This window comes from Nematolebias whitei, chromosome 17 (genome assembly GCF_014905685.2).
Source record: "Nematolebias whitei isolate Nwh7 chromosome 17, NemWhi1, whole genome shotgun sequence".
Taxonomy (NCBI): domain Eukaryota; kingdom Metazoa; phylum Chordata; class Actinopteri; order Cyprinodontiformes; family Rivulidae; genus Nematolebias; species Nematolebias whitei.
In genome coordinates this window covers 20,039,976-20,051,623 of record NC_056514.1, presented here as the reverse complement: position 1 = coordinate 20,051,623, position 11,648 = coordinate 20,039,976, and the positions used below count along the sequence as shown (strand labels likewise).

Genomic DNA, 11,648 nt, shown 5'->3' with positions numbered 1-11,648 from the left:
TATCTATCTATCTATCTATCTATCTATCTATCTATCTATCTATCTATCTATCTATCCATCTATCCATCTATCCATCTATCCATCTATCCATCCATCCATCCATCCATCCATCCATCCATCCATCCATCCATCCATCCATCCATCCATCCATCCATCCATCGAGAGAGAGAGAGAGTGAGAAAGAGAGAGGTGTTTTAAACCCTTGCCACATTTGCAATATTCTAAACAATGTTTCTAAACTCTAAACGCTCTAAGAGCACAGCATGTCATGATTTCAGCTCTCTGCCATTCTTGGCCTTCTCTACTCTGCATGGAGATCAGCTGCAGGAGGAAGCTTCTCCCACAGCTGTGGACTAAACACAAGTGCTAAATCATTTACAATAATTTATTTTAAATAAAGAATCATTGCCAATTGTGCGGCTCATCCATCAATCAGCCATTATGTGTCATGTCCATTCTTACTTTGAAAAACTGTGATAGAGCGAGTCCATGAAAAACGAACCACCAAGTAGCAGAGGACTACTTTATATTACATGTTCAGATTGCTGCAAAATTAAGCTGTATATAAATAGATGTGGCAGGACATATTTATCTTTGCACGGACATGAATGTATCACAGCAGGTTCTCCTCTGACAAAACCTGGCCTACTCACTCCCCCTCTCTGTTTCCACAATGGGCTGAATCTGTTGTGATGTCCATTAGTGTCATTACTTCTCTAAAATCTGTAAAAGCTTTCTCTGTGTCCCTTTTATTGTGTTGACTTAGCATAAAACCCACCAAGGCATGCCCTGTGTAATCTGACACACTAAACTTACCCACTCCTACCCAGTCTGTTTTACCCAGCATGCACTAGAGGGTAGTTATCCACTTCTGTCCTCTTAAACTCTGAGTACATATGTAGTATTGGCGCTACAGTGAACCTCTTATCTCATTTATCTTCTAACTCATTTAAAGTCCTCTGTGGCCACTGTGCTGCATGCCATCTACTAACTTTTTGCTCAAATGGGCAAAATGTAAAAAGATAATGTCAAAGATCTGCTGACAACGACAGCTCTTGTGCCTGCGAGTGGAATATGCATGTGTGAAAACTTTTGTTACCACTTTTTCTAGACAGATTTGTTAGGACACGTTGTTACTGACTCAGCAGAAGTTCGTTCGTCATCATCCCTGCTTTAGTTATTTTTCAACTTGTGAAAAATGTTGGTTATAGCATTGAAACTGGTAAATATTATAAACATTCTATCAATATTTTTACAAATTAAACAAGCATTTTGGTTTCCCAAATTAAGTTTCCAACATTTTCACTAAAGTACATTCATCTAACCACCCTCCAACCAGACCTGTGCACGTTTGTACATAAAATCCCAATTAAGAAATTACTTCCCGCCACCGAAAAGTGGTACTAATCATTTTTGTGTGTTAGCAAAATATCTCATGAACCATTGCACAGATTTTAATGAAATTCTCCGAAATTAAGTATTAGAGATACATCTTCAACTGTTGAACTTTTGGAGCCAACCCAAGTCAAGATGGCCACCACAACTAATTAACATTAGCCAACACAGAAGTGTCTCTTAGTCAGTTTTGCAGATATTAAGCTATGTGATGTTGTAGTAGCTGACAGTCAGCTCCAACACATTTCAGAACATGAAAAAAAAAAACACTTTCCAAAACATTTATCTTGTTACGAGAAGCTAAAGTGAAATGGATCTTGCTCGCCTTCATCCAGTAATGAGATGTTTTCCTGAAGTCTAGCAGGTACAAGAGCCAAATGAGAGAATAACCCGAAACTCTCCATTTGGTCTGAGAACAACAGCATATCTTTTGACAATTTCAAGTTTGGTTTGTGTTTTCCTAGATTTTTTTCATTGACACTGTCATTTTCAACGCAGGCGAGCTCCTCATAGTTGAGATAGTGAGCATCCTCCATGCTGGAATGGCAAAAGTCTGTAAACTTGTGATCTCTATAAAAACATGACAGCATTGGTGAAACGGGACTTGTATTTGTCTAGTCTGTGTATTAAGATGCATGAAAAGAGCCTCTGGACTGTTTTTCCCCTCTTTGTGCATTGAAGCTAATTCTTAATAAACATTTTCACAACACCTTACTGCAGTTTGTGCATACTAATTCAGGAAGCTGCGTGTCCTCGTTGATGTTATTGTAAACATGAGTGTTTGCTGAGAATGATGTCTGAATCAGAAGCTCATCAGCCTAATGTTTGTACAAACTGTTGCAATTACGCTATTGTGTTGAGCCAGATTGTTTTGTATAGTATGAAAATGGAATAATGGAATAAAAAATCCTTTAAGGTAGGGTCAGTATTATGAACAGTATTATTATGAACAAATTTCACTGCTTTAAACAAATAAAACCTATTTTGGATATGTAATCTGAAAATAATTGCTTAAACACAAATTTTACACGTAACAGCCACTTATAAGCTGCCTAATGTCACATAAAAGCTGCTCCTTCAAGTAAGCATTTCCGCCTCTACCCTTAAAAAAAATCTCTGCCCCTCGGGGTGCGGGGTTCAATGCTACGTCCAGCCACGTCCAATCTACCCCGCTCAGTCTGTCCCTCCTCGGAGACGGGCAGACTGAGCGGGGCAGATTGGACGCGGCTGGCCGGTGTCGAGTCGCCTCTTTCAGTTTGACCAAAGAGTACTGCCCCGCTGAAGCCACGAAGCTCGAATGTCCAACGTAAAACTAACTTTAACGTGGTTTAATGTGTTGCTATGGCTCTGCAGACATTGCACGATGCTGTCTTGTGGTGTTTTTAGTGTAAAATACTTCCACACAGCGGACATGTTTAGATGAAAAGTTTGTTAGCTGTTAGCCACAGTGCTGCTAACTCAGTCCTCACGTTGTAGCTGGCTGCAAACTATGAACTGGATTTCCTGGATGTGAGGCGGGTCTTATTACTCTGGGTTCATGAGACACGCCGCCGTTCAGGAAATCCATTCCATAGTTTTAAGCCAACTTGCATCATGGATCGGAAATATCGGCAGGAGTATCGGAAAATCCGATACGTAAATTATGCTGGTATCGGAGGCCGATACCGATACTGGATCGGATCGACCCCATCCCTAGTTAGAATGCTTGAGGGAAGTGGAGTGTGCTCTATTCACACTAGGAGAGCTGTTGGTCAGGCTACTTATTTGTTGCTCTCTAAAATAATTATTGAATCAAGTGTTTACAAATCTAAGTAAACGTAGATGTTTAACAACCCATTGAAATACACCAGAACGCAGGAAATGGCATCTACTTTATTCAAAATTTTCTGGGGAAGGACCTCCAAATCCCTCCCCCATCCCCGTTATTTGCGTTCTGGCATTGTTTGATTTGCCAATTAAGCACCGAGACTTTCCAACATTTTAGTTTACTGAAAACTGAAATAAAATGACAGAAATATTCTAAATAAATTGTTTTCAAGTTATTTTATTATTGGAGGCATCGTCTCTCGTTTTTCTAAGCCAGTTTTTGCCTTCTAGGAGCAATGCATTCTATATTTTATTTATTCTTTATAGTATTTCAAGGAGTTCATATATAAATGACATCACTAGTGCAATTTAACTTTGAAAACAAATTTAGAAAGTCCTGGTAAAGTTCATATGTTAAACGTTAATCAACAAGTATTTATAATATTGTTTCCAACTAAAAGTGAATTTCAGTCATTTTTCTCTTTTGTTAGCAGAACTATCATTTTGAATAAATTTTTTAAATAGTCATATAACTTACAATATTTTATATAAAAAAACGTCCATCCATCCATTATCTTTACCCGTTTATTCCATTTTGGGTCACGGGGATAAAAAAACATGTTTTCCTTAATATTTACAAACACTTAATTTTTCTCACACCGAAAACCCAAATGTTTCTTTTAATGCAAATCAAATAAAACTTACAGTATATTATCTCAGATCAAATGCAAAGCAGTTTTTAAGAACAGGATGTCGCCTTCACATGATGGCTCTTTGCTCCGGTGCTAAGCAAGTAAAACTTTTCCCGAGCTTTGTTCTGGGTTGTGGTGGATGCTGAGTAGCCATGCTAACGCTGGGCCATGTGGCTCTGAGCCTCTGCCTCTACACTGACTGTGTAAATGTGGGTCTGTTTTATGTATAATAGTCCCTCGCTACTTTGCGGTTCATTTTTCGCGAACTCGCTCTATCGCGGTTTTGCAAAATAGTATTGAACATGACACACAATTGGCTGAGTGATGGATGAGCCACACAATCAGCATGAAATTTTTATTTAAAATAAATTATTTTAAATTATTTAGCACCTGCTGCACCTATGTACAGCCCACATCTGCAGGAGAAGCTTCCTCCTGCAGCTTCAGCTGATCAGCTGATCTCGCTCTGTAGCTGAGAAGAGGGCGTGGCCAGCAGGGAGCTGAAATCATAACATTATGTGCTCTTTTAGAGTGTTTAAAGTTTATAAACATTGTTTAGAATATTGCAAGAGTGTGGAAAGGGTTTAAAACACTACTACTTACCACCTGTACTACTGTTCCTACTTTGCGTTTTTTCACTTACTGCTGGGCTTTGAAGTACGGATCCCCCGCAATAAACAAGGGACTATTGTACTTCATATGCAGACCCCTACCTGTTCCAACTACCTTTGGCTATATTCAATTAATTTGAAATCACAGAAAGCATTGCTTACCACAGATTTAACCGTCCTTCTTCTCTGGTTGTTTCTTCATGTCTGCAGGATGCCAAGTTTGTGGAGGAAAGGAGGAAGCATCTACAGGGCTACCTTCGCATGGTGATGAACAAACTGATCCAGGCGCTGCCGGAGTTCACAGCCCACCCCACTAAAGAGACCCTGCTGTCTCTGCTGCCTTTCTGTCAGTAAGTGGACTCACACTGACCTGTTTGACACAGACAGACGCCTTTGATGTGAGCATGTGTTGTTGTGTGCACAGGTGAGGGTCAGGCTGCTTTTATATATCATGGTCTAAGACGTCAGTATATACTGGGCTTTGTACATCCATGAGTTTGTGAAACATTTAAGCAAGGGATCAACAAGGTAATATTAGCAAAGAGATTTTTAAATATGCTTGGAACTTGATTTACAAATTTATAGCAATTCATGGTAGATTTTAATTTTTTTCTTAGCAGCAACAATTTCAAATATGGTGGAATCAACTTTGTTCTGGTCTCTCTCTGCTGCAGAAAGGAGCAAAATGAGCATTAATGGTTTTACATGTGTGCATGGGTGGAGTGGGCGTGTGTGTCTACATTTGACTGTTAGCAGAATATTTCATGAACCCCCGAGACACATTTTATTGAAACTTTTTGGAAGTGATAATTGAATCTGCGATTGATTATCTTTTGAAGTGAATCCATTTTAAGATGGCCACCACAGCCAAAGAAAAGCTAAAAAATAATAATAAACACAAAAATGGCTCTAACTCATTCAATCTTTACAGATATTAAGCTAAAATTGGGCTGAGAATCATTGTCAACAAAGAAGTGTTACTCATTGCATGACGTCTTTGTTTCAAACTTTGGCATGGTGTGAACCCTGATCTGTTAGCAAAATATCTGTGCCAATTTTAATGAAACTCTCAGAAAGTAATCATTGTGTGTACAAAGTTGCCATGAATAGTGGTGGGCATTTGCATTCCTTCAAAAAACACCAGGCACTTAAAAAGGAATCATTCGTCTGTGCAGAAAACTGATATTTTGCTGACTCAACATCTTGAAAAAATTACCACTCAGTTTTAATTATTTTGATAAGTTTTACAGTTTTAATCTACATTTGCACAGATGTTTAGCTGTTGCAACTGTTGTGGTTGTAGTTGTTATCAGATGCAAAGAGGATTAATGTCAGTCTCATCAACAAACTTCTGCATTTTGGGTTCATTTTCACTCACAGGACATAAAAGTTTTTATTTTCACAATTACGTGCCCACACACAAATGTAAAATGCCTTAGCTTCTCATCTAGCAACCAGAGCGGCATCTAAAAATGAAATGTTTCAGTCATTTTCTCTCACAATTCACATCTGTTTCCACTTACCACCATCAGTCAGTGTACGTGATCTGTCACACTGTCCGCCTGTAATGTCATCTTCTCTCTGGGGACATTTGAGTCAACTCATTAAATGCAACAGAATACTGGATACAAATGAAAGCTTTTCACTTTGTCCTTTGTCAAAAGTCACCATGTGTCAGGTTTTATTTTCCGATTATGCTTTTTTTAAGCTTTAAGTAGTTTTTTTTAGTTTGAGCAAAAAATTAACTGTTGTGAAAGTGGGTGCAGTTTTTTTTTTTTCAGTTACTTTGCTTTGTATCACAGTTCTCACAACAATTGAATGTAGCTTGATAAACATGCACTCACTGCTTCAAACCTTCTGCAATAATGAATAACTGATCATGTCTATATTGAGAGAGTACTGTGTGCAGAGAATATTGAAGGCTAAGGGGATTCACTGGGTAATAGAACCATGTTGTACCATGTAATGGAAAAAAGTGCTGCCCTTAGTTCTCCAATCACTGTGTTTCAGGATTGGTAAGATGTTTTCATACCCAGTGTGTTTGATTTAGTTCAGACCAACTAATTTGTTTGAGGCTTTTGATTGAGGTCGATGTGAGTACTGCCAGTTGAACTCTGAAAGTAAACAAACATTTCAGAGGAGATTACTTAAAAAATAGAACAGTTTTTAATTGTGGTCTAAAAGCAAGACAGGCCACTCAAATTTTAAATAGTACAGTAGTGCATCTCTGGTTAATTACCGATACAATACGTATCAATTCAGTGCAGATACATGAGCAGCAAAAATGGATAAATGCCATTAATCGTGATTTGATGAGATTGATATTGTTTTTTTCTACCCAGCGGAGCTACCATTTGGTTATGGCCAAATCTCCACTGCAGCCTCTCCTCTAAGGGGTATAAGAACTCTATCTATAACTTGAATATTACCCAAAGTGATTGTAGACTAGTTCAACTTAGAATGTATGTGAGAAGGACTTACCCAGGCTGTTAACGACCTCCATTTGTGAGTCACACCCTTATCTCACCCATTGATTCATCTAATTAAGTAGCTGAAGTTGAGTCGTTGATCACAAGGAAACTCACATTAACAGCCGTTCCTCCTCATTGTAGAATTGCAATTCTCACCGATCTGGTTGTTTTTAGAATCCAGGAACAGGACTCAAGGGTATTGTTTAAATATTCAAAGCTTAGTAACCTTTTAAAACCTCCTTTACTTGTTGAGTTGAACCAGGCATCCAAAATTCATGAACATGAGACGGTGACAAAAATGATCCTGAACTTTCTTAATTTCTCATGCTTTGTGTTTAATTAATGATTTGCAGGGGAACAGCGTTATAGCAGAATTCAAAACAGTGATTACATTGGGTTACATAGCAAAATCAGTATTTAAGAGTCCACATGTTGCTTGAAAGGGGTTCATGTTAATTAATTGTTCATGTCCGAGGGGTAAATTGTCCGATCGTGTTGTAATTCCTTTGCTCCGATGAGCTGAACCAGAGTTGTAAATCCCCAAAGCTCAAATGAACAAAAACAGAGAGTTATAAATCCATAAGCTCAGTTGAGGAAAAATACAAATGTATTAATCCTCACTCCGTTGAGCCAAAGTAGGGTAAGGTGATTAGGTTCAGGGAAAGACTTTTGCTGCTCCGAGACCCCAGAGAACACTCAGAAACCCAAGATCGTTACTGGACTCGATGAGCCGTCAGCCGACATCTAGAAGTTTACTTCGTGTTCCCAGAATCCTCTGGAGTGAAATATCAAAAATTAAGTTTAGTTTGAAAAATCAAAAAAGTCAAAATCTAAAGTGTGTTCAAAAACTTCATCAAACAAAAGGGAGAAAAATCAAAAAATACAAAAGCAACTTCAGAATCCCATAATGCAGCAAAAATGGGGAAACTCTCCTAAAATGTATTAAGACTTTTAAAATACCAAATTTAATATGACATGTAAATTCCCATAACTCAAAATGTTCTCAAGAGTCCTAACGTTTTACTGGTGTATATAGCTATAAGCAATTTTGATTATTTTATTTTATTTTAGGACAGCTATTAGTATGTGTCATACCATCTCTTCTGGAAGACCCCTTGTCAAAGGGGATCCTTGACTGATGAAACTGGTGACAAGCATCCCTCAGTTGCTTTTGAAGAATATTTCATACTGCATTCAATAAAATCCAATCTTGGAAACTTGAGTTGGCTTTCAGGTCCAGGCTGAGCTGAGAAAAATTCTTCTTCTCTTCGGATCTTCAAGTTCTCTTTAGGGCTGCAACAACGAATCGATAAAAATCGATGACTAAAAGTGTTGGCAACAAATTTCATTATCGATTCATTGTGTCGCGCGATTAAGCGTCTTTCACGGCGCTTCTGAGCCGTTTTGTTCACGGGCAGTGCATTGTCAATGCTGACTGACTGAATAAAGTTTGAAAAAAAAAAACCTCTGCAGCACGAGTTGAACAGAGCGAGGGGGGAGGAGGAAGCAGAGCAGAGGCTGTTTTCAAAGGAAATTAAGTAAATTTTACAAATGACCGACGCAGCGAAAACTGTTCGACCCAAGTCCTCCAAAGTGTGGGAGCTCTTCACAAAGATAAAAACTGAAACATGCAGCTTTGAAAAGTGACGTCACGACACGGGAGAACCACGGAGATGAAAGGTAAACATGTCGGAATTACGAGGAGGACAAAGGAGCTGAACAGCTGATACAACTTGTCATGTGTTGCAGGTGAGTCTCTACAATTTAACACATTGTTCTGTTTCCAAGAGAGAAAACGTAACGTCAGTCTCTCTGTAGCTGAAGATGCTGCTTGTTTGTTTGCTGATTAGTGACGGTGATAGAGTATGTGTGTTACTTTTTATTTTATTTTATTGGTACATGCAGTGTTTAAATGTGATTTATAAATAAATCAAACACAAAGATAATAATTTAATGATTAAGCTTCAACTTTTAATTCCTGGCAAAGTCTGAAGACACTGCAGGTATGACAGGGTGAATTGCATTTAAACAGGAATTAAAGTAATTTATTAAATCTACTCAAATGTGTGTAATTAAGTAATTTATATATGTGTGTGTGTTTAATTGCTCTTTTAGCTACTTTTGCCTGAACCTAACACTGTAAGTGAAACAACATCTTACCAGTCCTTGAGTTACTGTAAATATAATATATTATACATATTTACTCTCATTCCAGAAAACAACAACAAACAATGACAGCCTTCATGATGGACAGACATCATGGACACCACAACAAGCAGCTGTCTTCACTGAAAGCATCCTGAACATGATCGTCACTGACATGAGGCCTCTGTCGATGGTTGAAGACGAAGGCTTCACTACAATGGTCCACACTTTTAATCCAGGTTACAATAATCCACACTTTTAATCCAGGTTACAATAATCCACACTTTTAATCCAGGTTACACTCTTCCCTCAAGGACACATTTTACAAAGTAGTTACATATTGTGCAGGTATAAAGCATACATTTCAGTGTTTCCCCTACCATTATACAAGCGGGGTGCCCCACCCCATCAACAGAACTGAGCACCCCGCCTACCAAACCAAACTTGCGCCACAACCCCCCCCCCCCACCACCACCACCCAGCACTGACGTAGCACTATGCAAGTGGCACGAAATACAGGCTTTCTAGCTAAAATGCTCAAGGCAGCACTCACGCTGCCTCTTCTCTCAAGCTGAACACCACACACACTCAAAAACTGTCTGTATAAAGAGCGCAAAACTCAAACGTTTCACGCTAAGCTAGCAACGTGTAATACAGGCGCTCTAGTTAAAAGCTAAAGGCTCCTCTTCCCTCATGCTGAACCCCCCCCGCTCAAAAACTGTTGGTACAAGCTGTGCTCGGACATGTCTCTGTCCCACACCCCTCAACAAAAATCATTAATGAGATGAGCACCCCGCCATAGCAAGTTAACTAGGGGAAACACTGCATTTGTATATAATTTTGTGTACATTTATTTTTTTTAAGCTATTTGACTAACTTATTTTTTATTATTCAATATTTTACTAAGAGAATAGTCAAATAGCAAACTGTTTTTTTGTGTGAATTGCTATGTCAGTCAAATGTTCAATTTTGGAATAAAGGTGTGGAAATTAAAACATTGTTTTTTTCTTCTTTTTTTGCCAATCCATTGATTAATTGGGAAAAAATAATTGGCCGATGAATCGATTATTGAAATAATCGTTAGTTGCAGCCCTAGTTCCCTTTAGTTACTGAATGTGTCAATGAACTGTCCTTTAAAACTCTCCAAGTGCTTCAGCCCCCCCGATTGTTAATGCTGAGCGTTTTTATACATTTGTCTGCTCGTTGCGTAATGTCTGCATAGCAACAGTCCTGGATACGGACTATTCTACAACGTCAGATCACATGTTCAACATCACTGTCATTGCTAAAATTATCTTTGACTGCCACTAAGTCTGTTTTCTTGTTTTTCTGCAGAGAGCCTCTTCACTTAAGGTAACTTGTTCCTGTTTTCTACAGATAGCTTCCTCTTTTTCTTCTTACTGGCCTGGCCATCAGTTCAGACTTCCACTTCCTATGGTGACTTGACACACGAACATTAAGCTGTGAACTTGACCTTTGACCATTGATTCTCTTCACTTTTTAGTCAGTAACATTAATTAATTTACTCTTAATCATTTAAAGTTAACTCACTTTCAATATAAGCTTTCCCTATAATCTCTTAATTTAAGCTCTATAATTTCTTCAACATTAAGTCTTAATTCATAGGATTTCACACTCTTAAAACATAGTACATTAGAAAGACCACACACTGTTACATACTATTATATAGATTTGTTTCAGTAAATAAACCTTTCTTGCTTTTTCAGAACACATACTCTGGGATCTGTGGTTTGTACTGCTCTTAACCTTCTTTTAGGTCATGAGAACTGACTTCATAGTTCACTTGAAATGCACGTCTCTTGACAATATGAATTGCATTTGACAGTGAGATTCAATGCAAGACAATACAACAAAATCAAAACAGTTTTCATGTCAGTTATTGAGACTAATTTGCTAACAAAAAAGGAAAATGTCAGCACCCAAACAGGTTTATTAAAAACTATAACAATGCACTTTCACCAAATCTAACTCAGAGTTAACAAAGACTAAAAAATAATCAGAGTCAGAGTTTCTTTATTGTCATTCGCACCTCATGTGGTACATGTGGTGGAGCGAAATTATGTACACAAGGTCCCAGTTACATCCAACAATAAAATGTATAAGAAAAACAGTAATAACATCTAAGATATGAACTAAGAAAAACATCAACTAAATATACACTAAGCACTCATAACATAAAAACATTGAACATCAGCACAAACATGAACATGAGTATGTCTAATTAGGGTTATTGCATAATAAACAATAAAAATATGCCGCTACCAGGAGGTTGAATTACTCTGCCAGTAACTCAGCAGCAAACATGCATTTTCTATCCTATAAATATTAAAACAAAAGTTAACACTAATGTTTTTCCTGGAATATTATTAATGCACAGGGTCAGTGTCAGACTGAAGCACTCGTTTTGTTGTTGTTGCTGTTTATACTGGCACTGCTGAAGTTCTCCTCCTAAACTGTAGGAGTTACTAATGAGAAAATGAGGCTAAACAGCTTGAAAAGTGTTGTCC

General features: G+C 38.0%; 1 protein-coding gene across 1 annotated transcript in view; it reads left to right on the top strand.

Moving 5' to 3' along the window:
• Positions 1-11,648, top strand: part of snx29 (sorting nexin 29) — a 270,132-nt gene that overhangs the window by 249,337 nt on the left and 9,147 nt on the right. The window contains 1 exon segment of the mRNA XM_037691628.1: positions 4,715-4,854. Within this exon segment, the coding sequence (XP_037547556.1) occupies positions 4,715-4,854 (140 nt within the window).